The sequence below is a fragment of the Salmo salar genome, chromosome ssa12 (assembly GCF_905237065.1).
Source record: "Salmo salar chromosome ssa12, Ssal_v3.1, whole genome shotgun sequence".
Taxonomy (NCBI): domain Eukaryota; kingdom Metazoa; phylum Chordata; class Actinopteri; order Salmoniformes; family Salmonidae; genus Salmo; species Salmo salar.
Window position 1 is genome coordinate 5,606,496 of NC_059453.1, and position 13,541 is coordinate 5,620,036.

Sequence of the window (13,541 nt, forward strand, 5' to 3'; positions counted from 1 at the left end):
GGACCGCTACCTCCGCCTTTGTGCAAGGAGGAGCAGGAGAAGCATTGCCAGAGCCCTGCAAAATGACCTCCAGCAGGCCACAAATGTGCATGTGTCTGCTCAAACGGTCAGAAACAGACTCCATGAGGGTGGTATGAGGGCCCGACGTCCACAGGTGGGGGTTGTGCTTACAGCTCAACACCGTGCAGGACGTTTGTCATTTTCCAGAGAACACCAAGATTGGCAAATTCGCCACTGGCGCCCTGTGCTCTTCACAGATGAAAGCAGGTTCACACTGAGCACGTGACTGTCTGGAGACGCCGTGGAGAACGTTCTGCTGCCTGCAACATCCTTCAGCATGACCGGTTTGGCGGTGGGTCAGTCATGGTGTGGGGTGGCATTTCTTTGGGGGGCCGCACAGCCCTCCCTGCGCTCGCCAGAGGTAGCCTGACTGCCATTAGGTACCGAGATGAGATCCGCAGACCCCTTGTGAGACCCTTGTGAGACCTTGTTGGCCCTGGGTTCCTCCTAATGCAAGACAATGCTAGACCTCATGTGGCTGGAGTGTGTCAGCAGTTCCTGCAAGAGGAAGGCATTGATGCTATGGACTGGCCCGCCCGTTCCCCAGACCTGAATCCAATTGAGCACATCTGGGACATCATGTCTCGCTCCATCCACCAACGCCACGTTGCACCACAGACTGTCCAGGAGTTGGCGGATGCTTTAGTCCAGGTCTGGGAGGAGATCCCTCAGGAGACCATCTGCCACCTCATCAGGAGCATGCCAAATCCCCGTGCTTTTGTTAAGGAACCAATGACGGGACAGGTCCCGTGCTTCGGGTTAATGCGTACTGTGGCGAGGCCAAGTATTTTCAGGCCAGTGTGCGCAGTGCCAGCGCCCCGCATTTGCCAGGGGGAAGTGGGCACGCAGCCAGTACGGTCGGTGCCAGTCCTGCGCTCGAGACCACCAGTGCGCCTCTATGGTCCAGTGTATCCTGCTCCTCGCACTAGCCCTGAGGTGCGTGTCTTCAGTCTGGCACATCCAGTACCAGCACCACGCACCAGGCTTCCAGTGTGTCAGCCCAGTCCAACTCGTCCTGTTCCTGCTCCTCGCACTAGCCCTGAGGTGCGTGTTTCCAGTCTGGTACCTCCACTACCAGCCCCACGCATCAGGCTTCCAGTGCATCAGCCCAGTCTCGAGCTTCCGGCGACAGTGCCTCGTCCAGAGCGTCCGGCGACAGTGCCTCGTCCAGAGCGTCCGGCGACAGTGCCTCGTCCAGAGCGTCCGGAACCAAGAGAGACGGCCCACTGTCCGGAGCTCCCAGAGTCGTCCTACAGTCCGGAGCTCCCAGAGTACAGTCCAGGGTCCTCAGTGACAGGCTTCAGGCAGAGGTATTCAGTGGGGGTGGACTGGTCAGGTAGGGGACTAAGGCCTGAGCCTAAGCCACCTCCACTGTAGGAGGTTTGGGGAGGGGGGGTGTAGCACGCGAGCCGTCGTTGACGGCAGCCACCCCCCTTTCCCTTCCTTTAGATTAGGGATTCCTTTTTTGGGTATTTTTGTTGTCAGGTGCATCCGGGGTCTGCACCTTTGGGGGGGTACTATCACGTCCTGATTAGTAAAGGGGTTATTTGTTATTTGAGTTTGGTCAGGACGTGGCAGGGGGTATTTGTTTTATATGGTTTGGGGTGGTTGTGTATGTAGAGGGGTGTTAGATTTATGTATTCCGGGGTTTTTGGTTATATTTCTATGTTCTGTCTAGTCGTTTATATTTCTATGTTTTGCTAATTGGTGTTGGGGCCTTCAGTTGGAGGCAGCTGTCTATCGTTACCTCTGATTGAAGGTCCTATAATTAGGAGTATGTTTGTTTTGGGGTTTGCGGGAGATTGTTTCTTGTATTGCTGTGTGTTGCCTACAAGACTGTTTTGTCGTCAGTTTATCGTTTTTTCGTGTTTGTTTTGGATAAATAAAAATGAGCATTCACGTACCCGCTGTGCCTTGGTCCATCTATTACGACGATCGTGACAAGTTCACTCTATCCTTAATAACTCGTCAACATCAAAACAGTTTCTCTGCCGAGAAGCAGAGAAACTGATCAATAATTAAATCTGAGTTAAATTCATTACTCAGACTGAGAGCAGAATTTCTAATTCATAGTGTTGGAATCGGCTAAACTTTGAACATTGAGATATTAAATGAATGATAGGAAATGAAAGAGACTGGGTTATGTTAGAAGTTAATGGTTCTCAGAAGAAAGAAGGCAGCTTTGGAATGTGTTTGATGGAGGAGAGGAGAGCGATGTGTTGATATAGGGAAAACAGATGGATATCTGTGGATTAGGTGAAGGAGGGGTTGAGGTCAGGTGAGGAGAGTGATGTGTTGATATAGGGAAGACAGATGGATATCTGTGGATTAGGTGAAGGAGGGGTTGAGGTCAGGAGGTGAGGAGAGTGATGTGTTGATATAGGGAAGACAGATGGATATCTGTGGATTAGGTGAAGGAGGGGTTGAGGTCAGGAGGTGAGGAGAGTGATATGTTGATATAGGGAAGACAGATGGATATCTGTGGATCAGGTGAAGGAGGGGTTGAGGTCAGGAGGTGAGGGGTGAGGTCAGTTCCCCTTAAGGGAGTAATCAGGGTTGGTATCTGGTTACCTTCTTTCCTGTGGAGCCATAAACTGTAAGGAGGAGGAGTGTATGAAGTAGGATTCATATAAACTGTGAGGAGGAGTGTATGAAGTAGGATTCATATAAACTGACGAGGAGTGTATGAAGTAGGATTCATATAAACTGTGAGGAGGAGGAGTGTATAAAGTAGGATTCATATAAACTGTGATGAGGAGTGTATGAAGTAGGATTCATATAAACTGTGATGAGGAGTGTATGAAGTAGGATTCATATAAACTGTGATGAGGAGTGTATGAAGTAGGATTCATATAAACTGTGAGGAGGAGAGTGTATGAAGTAGGATTCATATAAACTGTGAGGAGGAGTGTATGAAGTAGGATTCATATGAACTGTGATGAGGAGTGTATGAAGTAGGATTCATATAAACTGTGATGAGGAGTGTATGAAGTAGGATTCATATAAACTGTGAGGAGGAGAGTGTATGAAGTAGGATTCATATAAACTGAGGAGGAGTGTATGAAGTAGGATTCATATAAACTGTGAGGAGGAGTGTATGAAGTAGGATTCATATGAACTGTGATGAGGAGTGTATGAAGTAGGATGCATATAAACTGTGAGGAGGAGTGTATGAAGTAGGATTCATATAAACTAAGGAGGAGTGTATGAAGTAGGATTCATATAAACTGTGAGGAGTGTATGAAGTAGGATTCATATAAACTGTGAGGAGGAGTGCGTGAAGTAGGATTCATATGAACTGTGATGAGGAGTGTATGAAGTAGGATGCATATAAACTGAGGAGGAGTGTATGAAGTAGGATTCATATAAACTGTAAGGAGGAGTGTATGAAGTAGGATTCATATAAACTGTGAGGAGGAGGAGTGTATGAAGTAGGATGCATATAAACTGTGATGAGGAGGAGTGTATGAAGTAGGATTCATATAAACTGTGAGGTGGAGGAGTGTATGAAGTAGGATTCATATAAACTGTGATGTCTGAAATGTTTGGGGGTCTGATTTCAGCTGTACAGAACCTTTGGGAAGAATTAAACTTGGTTAAAGCTTCTCTAATGTCCGTGGATTATTTACTCTGGAAAATAAGAACCTAACACTAGAGTCAGACAGACGGATTATCTGGATGGTAATCAACCCAGCTTCCTGACGATCAGATCAGATCCAACCCAGAACCCTGAATTCTCGAGTCGGACCTGACCGGGTCTCGGGTATTCAGGTACAGATGGATCCGTGAAGAGCTTTAGTGTGTAAACCATAGAGGAAAAGGCCAAGCGAGGTTCCAAAATAAGGCCAATGTTTATTTTGGACCTAAACTTGTCACCTACCTTCCCGCCTTTGGGACAACAGAGACATATGCATCTCGTCATTATATACTAGTGTTGTCATGACACCAGAAGTTTGACTTAGATACCAGGTTTAGTATCACAATACTCAATACCAAAACAATTCCACAAAAAAGTCCCAGAATGGCACTTGATCCAGACAGATAATCTCAGGTACTGCTCTGTTACATCGTTTGGAATCTCTGATATCATGGGGCTACAGATGACAAACGATCCCTTACATTTAGGACTTATTTTACTGGAAACTTCTAAGAGAACAGCATCTCTTTCTGTCTTATGTTGTAAAAAAAAAAAAAATATTTTAATTTTTACATTGGATAAAAGTAGAGACTCAGAGCTACAAATGGGTATATCATACACTACTGTACAATAGAGGAACAATGGGAAAGTAATTCTGCTTTGAAAGTTGATAAACTTGTAACCCCACTTTTGAGAAAATGGCACTTGAATGTTTTGGTACTACTATTTGAGAGCTCTTCTTGGTCTGCACCCATTCAGCATCGTTCACACCCTTTTAAGCCTTAGCCCCACCCATCTCTTTAAGGATTCACATGTGAGGCCATGTGCTAAACAGAGTGAGTAAGATTGCGTAGTAAACAACCAAAGATTAAGACAAGTGGTAGACGTAGTAAACTACAATAAGGAAAACTCCAGGTAAAAATACACTTCATCTTGTCCTATATCCTAATCTGACTTTGGTGCAGGTCATGTTGTTCTTTACATTACTGTCTCTGGTAAACACACACTATATATCAAATAAAAATCAATGTTTGTCACATGCACAGGATACAGAAGGTGTACACGGTGCATTGAAATGGTTACTTGCATATTTGCATAGCAATATCAAAAACAGAAAGTGTCAAAAAAACAAAAACAGATATCAGTGATACTGGTGATACAGGAGGTAGTAGTTATAAGTATTCAATCAGGGGTAAAGTGGCTGAGCAGCAGGATAAAAAGAAAATTGTAGCAGTAACGTATGGCCTGTGTGGTAGGAGAGAGTTATGTGAATAGAGATACTGCAGATAGTCCGGATTACTGAGAACTCTTCCCCCAGTCCACACCACGCATGAACAAGGGAATCTACATTCGGATAGCTTGTTTCTGTCCTGCCCTTGACTTTGGTGCAGGGCATGTGATGTCCATGGCCTTTTCGTCGCAGAACTCCCTGATCTTCTCAAAAAGATACGTTTGTCTAGCTGTGTCCAGTCTAGGTGGTGCTTGTACAGGCAGACCATCTATGGGAGGAAGGATGTCAGTGTTGCGGAGCAGCTGAAACCTGGTCCCGACTGAGTCAGAATGCTCCTTGGCGACAACAACACCAGGCTCCAGAGCATCAAAGCTGTAAAACAGGAAATAACAACAACACCAGGCTCCAGAGCATCGAAGCTGTAAAACAGGAAATAACAACAACACCAGGCTCCAGAGCATCGAAGCTGTAAAACAGGAAATAACAACAACACCAGGCTCCAGAGCATCGAAGCTGTAAAACAGGGAATAACAACAACACCAGGCTCCAGAGCATCGAAGCTGTAAAACAGGGAATAACAACAACACCAGGCTCCAGAGCATCGAAGCTGTAAAACAGGAAATAACAACAACACCAGGCTCCAGAGCATCGAAGCTGTAAAACAGGGAATAACAACAACACCAGGCTCCAGAGCATCGAAGCTGTAAAACAGGAAATAACAACAACACCAGGCTCCAGAGCATCGAAGCTGTAAAACAGGAAATAACAACAACACCAGGCTCCAGAGCATCAAAGCTCTAAAACAGGGAATAACAACAACACCAGGCTCCAGAGCATCGAAGCTATAAAACAGGGAATAACAACAACACCAGGCTCCAGAGCATCGAAGCTGTAAAACAGGAAATAACAACAACACCAGGCTCCAGAGCATCGAAGCTGTAAAACAGGGAATAACAACAACACCAGGCTCCAGAGCATCGAAGCTGTAAAACAGGAAATAACAACAACACCAGGCTCCAGAGCATCAAAGCTGTAAAACAGGGAATAACAACAACACCAGGCTCCAGAGCATCGAAGCTGTAAAACAGGAAATAACAACAACACCAGGCTCCAGAGCATCGAAGCTGTAAAACAGGAAATAACAACAACACCAGGCTCCAGAGCATCGAAGCTGTAAAACAGGAAATAACAACAACACCAGGCTCCAGAGCATCAAAGCTGTAAAACAGGGAATAACAACAACACCAGGCTCCAGAGCATCGAAGCTGTAAAACAGGAAATAACAACAACACCAGGCTCCAGAGCATCGAAGCTGTAAAACAGGGAATAACAACAACACCAGGCTCCAGAGCATCGAAGCTGTAAAACAGGAAATAACAACAACACCAGGCTCCAGAGCATCGAAGCTGTAAAACAGGGAATAACAACAACACCAGGCTCCAGAGCATCGAAGCTGTAAAACAGGAAATAACAACAACACCAGGCTCCAGAGCATCGAAGCTGTAAAACAGGGAATAACAACAACACCAGGCTCCAGAGCATCAAAGCTGTAAAACAGGAAATAACAACAACACCAGGCTCCAGAGCATCAAAGCTGTAAAACAGGAAATAACAACAACACCAGGCTCCAGAGCATCAAAGCTGTAAAACAGGGAATAACAACAACACCAGGCTCCAGAGCATCGAAGCTATAAAACAGGAAATAACAACAACACCAGGCTCCAGAGCATCGAAGCTGTAAAACAGGAAATAACAACAACACCAGGCTCCAGAGCATCGAAGCTGTAAAACAGGGAATAACAACAACACCAGGCTCCAGAGCATCGAAGCTGTAAAACAGGAAAGGCATTACAACCTTTCATAACATCAATTCACCTCCCAAGTTTAGATAATTACATTCATTTCATACAATGCCATGAAAATGATATTCATCTGAAGTGCTGGTACTGCTTGATCTGTGGCAGCGGCCTGAAGTACGGAGTCAGGTGTTGTTGCCAGCCATAGCTTTCCACCAGCACCGTACCGTCCTCCAGTCCAACCAGCTGTGGGATGTTGACTCCTGTCACAGTGCTGTCCTTCACAACACCAGCAATCTCAGACAAATTGTTCACTCTGGTCTTTCTGAAGCGCTGCTTGATGAGGCTGAAGAACCAGTCGGGGGCAAACTTGGTGTGGCCTGTGATCAGGAAGTGAAGGTCCAGACTGTGGTGGAGGTTGTGCATGGTACGCCAGGCACAATACCAGAGCACAAACTTGTTCTTGTTTTGGCCACTGCAGTTATCACAATTCAGGTCCACACGTGTTTCCCCAACTCCGTAGTTGGTGAAGAAATGGTGCATGTAGTTGATGACTGTGCTGCTGCCTTTGCTGGATGACATGCCTTCATCAATCAAGTAGTTGACTTGTTGTGGTATTCCTTCACATCAGACACCAAACAAGCCACCCTTGCGAGGAGTTAAAAAGTAGATAGGACCTGGCTGCATAGGGTCAGAAGGATAGTGCACCTGCAAATAACAAAAGCACATTAGACAAAAATAAATTGTTACATCCCTGTCACTCTATTTTTACACAGGTCAGTGAAAGATGCGTGTGCCTGCTTCTCATTTATAAAAAGGAGGAAATGTTGCTTACTTGTTGAGCAAAACCAAAGCTGTAATGCATCCTGATGTCTTTACTTGCTGGTTCAGTAGGGCCCCCCAGAGACAACTGCAGGTCTTGACAGGTGGTCTTGCAGTCAGCAACCATCTTCTGGTAGACAGACCGCTCACTCTGAACAAGCAGGAGATGCTGCTCTTGCTTCTTCAGCTTGGCTGACTTAACAGCTTCTGGCAGATCTGAAGACCTGATAGTTGTTGTTCCTTTGGCACTGCCAGCACAGGTCTGTCCTGGACTTAGTGCTGGAGATGTGGGGCAGCAATTTTCTCCATAGATTCCTGAAGGAAGACAGCCTGGCTGCATGTAGCTCTGGAAAATACACAAATAATGTGAGATCAATAAAAGTAGTGCCAATCATGTTGAAAGTAAATTAAATAATCTAAACGTGTTGTAGAGATGCCACACCGCTGCTTTTGTCACATGAGATGGCAGCAGCTTTCCACCAAAGTGTTTGTGTCCTGGGTGGTGTCCTGGTAATACTATTGCATTATTCTCTGCGTAGTTGTTGATGAAGTTCACAACTCGCTGCAAGTCCTCATGCTTCAGGTGTAACCTGTGCTTGCTTGGGCCAGCTCTCTTTTTGATGGGAGGCATTAGACCATTCTCCTTGTATGACTGGTGGAGGAGAGTCAGGCGTGTTCTACAGGTCTTTATGATGGGAGGTATTAGACCATTCTCCTTGTATGACTGGTGGAGGAGAGTCAGGCGTGTTCTACAGGTCTTTATGATGGGAGGTATTAGACCATTCTCCTTGTATGACTGGTGGAGGAGAGTCAGGTGTGTTCTACTGATGCTGAAAGACAAATTCCAGATACAAATATTTTAGCATTATAAGATGAGGCCTCCCAGACACACTTCTCTAAATCGATGGGTCAAAGAGAGGCTATAACATCTAGCTACGTGGATGGGTCACTAGTGTCTAGACATGTACACCACCGTTCAAAAGATTGGGGTCACTTAGAAATATCTTCTTTTTTTTTTTTTTTAAAGAAAAGCACTTTTGGTGTAAGGTTGTAAATGACTATTGTAGCTAGAAACGGCAGATTTTTTATGGAATATCTACATAGGCGTACAAAGGCCCATTATAGAAAGAGGAGTGGGAGGCCCCAGTGCATAACTGAACAAGAGGACAAGTACATTTGTGTCTAGTTTGAGAAACGGATGCCTCACAAGTCCTCAACTGGCAGCTACATTAAATAGTACCCGCAAAACACCAGTCTCAACATCAACAGTGGAGAGGCGACTCAGGGATGCTGGCCTTCTAGGCAGAGTTTCTCTGTCCAGTATCTGTGTTCTTTTGCCCAGCTTAATCTTTTCTTTTATTGGCCAGTTTGAGATATGGCTTTTTCTTTGCAAGAATAGACTGACGAGTTTCAGAAGAAAGTCTTTGTTTCTGCCCATTTTCAGCCTGTAATCAAACCCACAAATGCTGATGCTCCAGACACTCAACTAGTCTAAAGAAGGCCAGTTTTATTGCTTCTTTAATCAGACAAATAGTTTTCAGCTGTGTTAACATAATTGCAAAAGGGTTTTTCTAATGATCAATTAGCCTTTTTAAATGATAAACTTGGATTAGCTAACACAACGTGCCATTGGAACACAAGAGTGATGGTTGCTAGCTAACTAGCTATACAATGAATAATAACAAATCGAACAAACTAGGTTCAATGTTAGCTAGCTAGCTAAACAATGAACCATAATAAAGCTAACCAACTAGGTTTAATGTTAGCTAGCTAGCTAAACAATGAACCATAATAAAGCTAACCAACTAGGTTCAATGTTAGCTAGCTAACATTAGGCTATAACTAGCAATGCAAATGGAATTCTTACAAAGATCATACAAGTAACGTTAGCTAGCGAGCCAGTGAATCACTTTCAATGATTGTTTTTCTTTTATTTCAATAATAATATGTTATAACATTAAATGTTGTAGTCTGTAATCTTCCTGTATAGTATGGAGAATGTAGTCTTTATTTATTTTATTTAACCTTTATTTAACCAGGAAATAGTATGTAGCATGTAGTCTTTAGCATGTAGCCTGCAGTCTGTTGTTTCCTGTATCGTCTGTAGTCTGTAGCCTGCCAGTAAAGTATGTAGCCTGTAGTCTGCCAGAATAGTTTGTAGTCTTATAGTATAGTATGTAGTCTGCCAGCACAGTATGCAGTCTGCCAGTATAATATGTAGCTTGTAGTCTGCCAGTATAGTATGTAGTGTGTAGTCTGCCGGTATAGTATGTAAACTGTATTCTGCCAGTATAGTATGTAGTCTGCCGGTATAGTATATAGCCTGTAGTCTGTAGGTATAGTATGTAGCCTGTAGTCTGCCAGTATAGTATGTAGTCTGCCAATATAGTATCTCACCTGTAGTCTGCCAGTATAGTATGTAGCTTGTAGTCTGCCAGTATAGTACATAGTCTGCCAGTATATTATGTAGCTTGTAGTCTGCTAGTATAGTATGTAGTCTGCCGGTATAGTATATAGCCTGTAGTCTGTAGGTATAGTATGTAGCCTGTAGTCTGCCAGTATAGTATGTAGTCTGCCAGTATAGTCTGTAGTCTGCCAGTATAGTATGTAGCCTGTAGTCTGCCAGTATAGTATGTAGCCTGTAGTCTGCCAGTATATTATGTAGCCTGTAGTCTGCCAGTATAGTATGTCGTCTGTAGTCTGCCAGTATAGTATGTAGTCTGCCAGTATATTATGTAGCCTGTAGTCTGCCAGTATAGTATGTAGTCTGTAATCTGCCAGTATAGGATGTAGTCTGCCAGTATAGTATGTCGTCTGTAGTCTGCCAGTATAGTATGTCGTCTGTAGTCTGCCAGTATAGTATGTAGCCTGTAGTCTGCCAGTATAGTATGTAGCTTGTAGTCTGCCAGTATAGCATGTAGCCTGTAGTCTGCCAGTATATTATGTAGCCCGTAGTCTGCCAGTAAAGTATGTAGTCTGTAGTCTGCTAGTATAGTATGTAGCCTGTAGTCTGCCAATATAGTATGTAGTCTGCCAGTATAGTATGTCGTCTGTAGTCTGCCAGTATAGTATATAGCCTGTAGTCTGCCAGTATAGTATGTAGCCTGTAGTCTGCCAGTATATTATGTAGCCTGTAGTCTGCCAGTATAGTATGTCGTCTGTAGTCTGCCAGTATAGTATGTAGTCTGCCAGTATATTATGTAGCCTGTAGTCTGCCAGTATAGTATGTAGTCTGTAATCTGCCAGTATAGGATGTAGTCTGCCAGTATAGTATGTCGTCTGTAGTCTGCCAGTATAGTATGTCGTCTGTAGTCTGCCAGTATAGTATGTAGCCTGTAGTCTGCCAGTATAGTATGTAGCTTGTAGTCTGCCAGTATAGCATGTAGCCTGTAGTCTGCCAGTATATTATGTAGCCCGTAGTCTGCCAGTAAAGTATGTAGTCTGTAGTCTGCTAGTATAGTATGTAGCCTGTAGTCTGCCAATATAGTATGTAGTCTGCCAGTATAGTATGTCGTCTGTAGTCTGCCAGTATAGTATGTAGCCTGTAGTCTGCCAGTATAGTATGTCACCTGTATTCTGCCAGTATAGTATGTCACCTGTATTCTGCCAGTATAGCATGTAGCCTGTAGTCTGCCAGTATAGTATGTAGCCTGTAGTCTGCCAGTATAGTATGTCACCTGTACTCTGCCAGTATAGCATGTAGCCTGTAGTCTGCCAGTATAGTATGTCGCCTGTAGTCTGCCAGTATAGTATGTCACCTGTAGTCTGCCAGTATAGTATGTAGCTTATAGTCTGCCAGTATAGTATGTCGCCTGTAGTCTGCCAGTATAGTATGTAGCCTGTAGTCTGCCGGTATAGTATGTCGTCTGTAGTCTGCCGGTATATTATGTAGCCTGTAGTCTGCCAGTATAGTATGTAGTCTGCTGGTATAGTATATAGCCTGTAGTCTGTAGGTATAGTATGTAGCCTGTAGTCTGCCAGTATAGTATGTAGTCTGCCAATATAGTATCTCACCTGTAGTCTGCCAGTATAGTATGTAGCTTGTAGTCTGCCAGTATAGTATATAGTCTGCCAGTATATTATGTAGCTTGTAGTCTGCTAGTATAGTATGTAGCCTGTAGTCTGCCAGTATAGTATGTATCCTGTAGTCTGCCAGTATATTATGTAGCCTGTAGTCTGCCAGTATAGTATGTCGTCTGTAGTCTGCCAGTATAGTATGTAGCCTGTAGTCTGCCAGTATAGTATGTAGTCTGCCAGTATATTATGTAGCCTGTAGTCTGCCAGTATAGTATGTAGTCTGTAGTCTGCCAGTATAGTATGTAGTCTGACAGTATAGTATGTAGTCTGCCAGTATATTATGTAGCCTGTAGTCTGGCAGTATAGTATGTAGCTTGTAGTCTGCCAGTATAGCATGTAGCCTGTAGTCTGCCAGTATATTATGTAGCCTGTAGTCTGCCAGTATATTATGTAGTCTGCCAGTATAGCATGTCGTCTGTAGTCTGCCAGTATAGTATGTCGTCTGTAGTCTGCCAGTATAGTATGTTGTCTGTAGTCTGCCAGTATAGTATGTTGTCTGTAGTCTGCCAGTATAGCATGTTGCCTGTAGTCTGCCAGTATAGTATGTAGCCTGTAGTCTTCCTGTACAGTATGTAGCTTGTAGTCTGCCAGTATAGCATGTAGCCTGTAGTCTGCCAGTATATTATGTAGCCTGTAGTCTGCCAGTATATTATGTAGTCTGCCAGTATAGTATGTAGCCTGTAGTCTGCCAGTATAGTATGTCACCTGTATTCTGCCAGTATAGCATGTAGCCTGTAGTCTGCCAGTATAGTATGTCGCCTGTAGTCTGCCAGTATAGTATGTCACCTGTAGTCTGCCAGTATAGTATGTAGCTTATAGTCTGCCAGTATAGTATGTCGCCTGTAGTCTGCCAGTATAGTATGTAGCCTGTAGTCTGCCGGTATAGTATGTCGTCTGTAGTCTGCCGGTATATTATGTAGCCTGTAGTCTGCCAGTATAGTATGTAGTCTGCTGGTATAGTATATAGCCTGTAGTCTGTAGGTATAGTATGTAGCCTGTAGTCTGCCAGTATAGTATGTAGTCTGCCAATATAGTATCTCACCTGTAGTCTGCCAGTATAGTATGTAGCTTGTAGTCTGCCAGTATAGTATATAGTCTGCCAGTATATTATGTAGCTTGTAGTCTGCTAGTATAGTATGTAGCCTGTAGTCTGCCAGTATAGTATGTATCCTGTAGTCTGCCAGTATATTATGTAGCCTGTAGTCTGCCAGTATAGTATGTCGTCTGTAGTCTGCCAGTATAGTATGTAGCCTGTAGTCTGCCAGTATAGTATGTAGTCTGCCAGTATATTATGTAGCCTGTAGTCTGCCAGTATAGTATGTAGTCTGTAGTCTGCCAGTATAGTATGTAGTCTGACAGTATAGTATGTAGTCTGCCAGTATATTATGTAGCCTGTAGTCTGGCAGTATAGTATGTAGCTTGTAGTCTGCCAGTATAGCATGTAGCCTGTAGTCTGCCAGTATATTATGTAGCCTGTAGTCTGCCAGTATATTATGTAGTCTGCCAGTATAGCATGTCGTCTGTAGTCTGCCAGTATAGTATGTCGTCTGTAGTCTGCCAGTATAGTATGTTGTCTGTAGTCTGCCAGTATAGTATGTTGTCTGTAGTCTGCCAGTATAGCATGTTGCCTGTAGTCTGCCAGTATAGTATGTAGCCTGTAGTCTTCCTGTACAGTATGTAGCTTGTAGTCTGCCAGTATACCATGTAGCCTGTAGTCTGCCAGTATATTATGTAGCCTGTAGTCTGCCAGTATATTATGTAGTCTGCCAGTATAGCATGTCGTCTGTAGTCTGCCAGTATAGCATGTCGTCTGTAGTCTGCCAGTATAGTATGTTGTCTGTAGTCTGCCAGTATAGTATGTTGTCTGTAGTCTGCCAGTATAGCATGTTGCCTGTAGTCTGCCAGTATAGTATGTAGC

General features: G+C 44.0%; 1 protein-coding gene across 1 annotated transcript in view; it reads right to left on the reverse strand.

Annotated features, from left to right (window-relative positions):
* Nucleotides 1-6,653: 6,653 nt before the first annotated feature.
* Nucleotides 6,654-13,541, reverse strand: part of LOC123723708 (zinc finger protein 501) — a 32,021-nt gene continuing 25,133 nt past the window's right edge. The window contains exons 3-4 of the mRNA XM_045690536.1: nt 7,560-7,892; nt 6,654-7,432 (exon numbers count right to left, since the gene is read on the reverse strand). Of these exons, the coding sequence (XP_045546492.1) occupies nt 7,744-7,892 (149 nt within the window). The 3' untranslated portion in view covers nt 6,654-7,432; nt 7,560-7,743. The remainder of the gene's footprint in view (nt 7,433-7,559; nt 7,893-13,541) is intronic.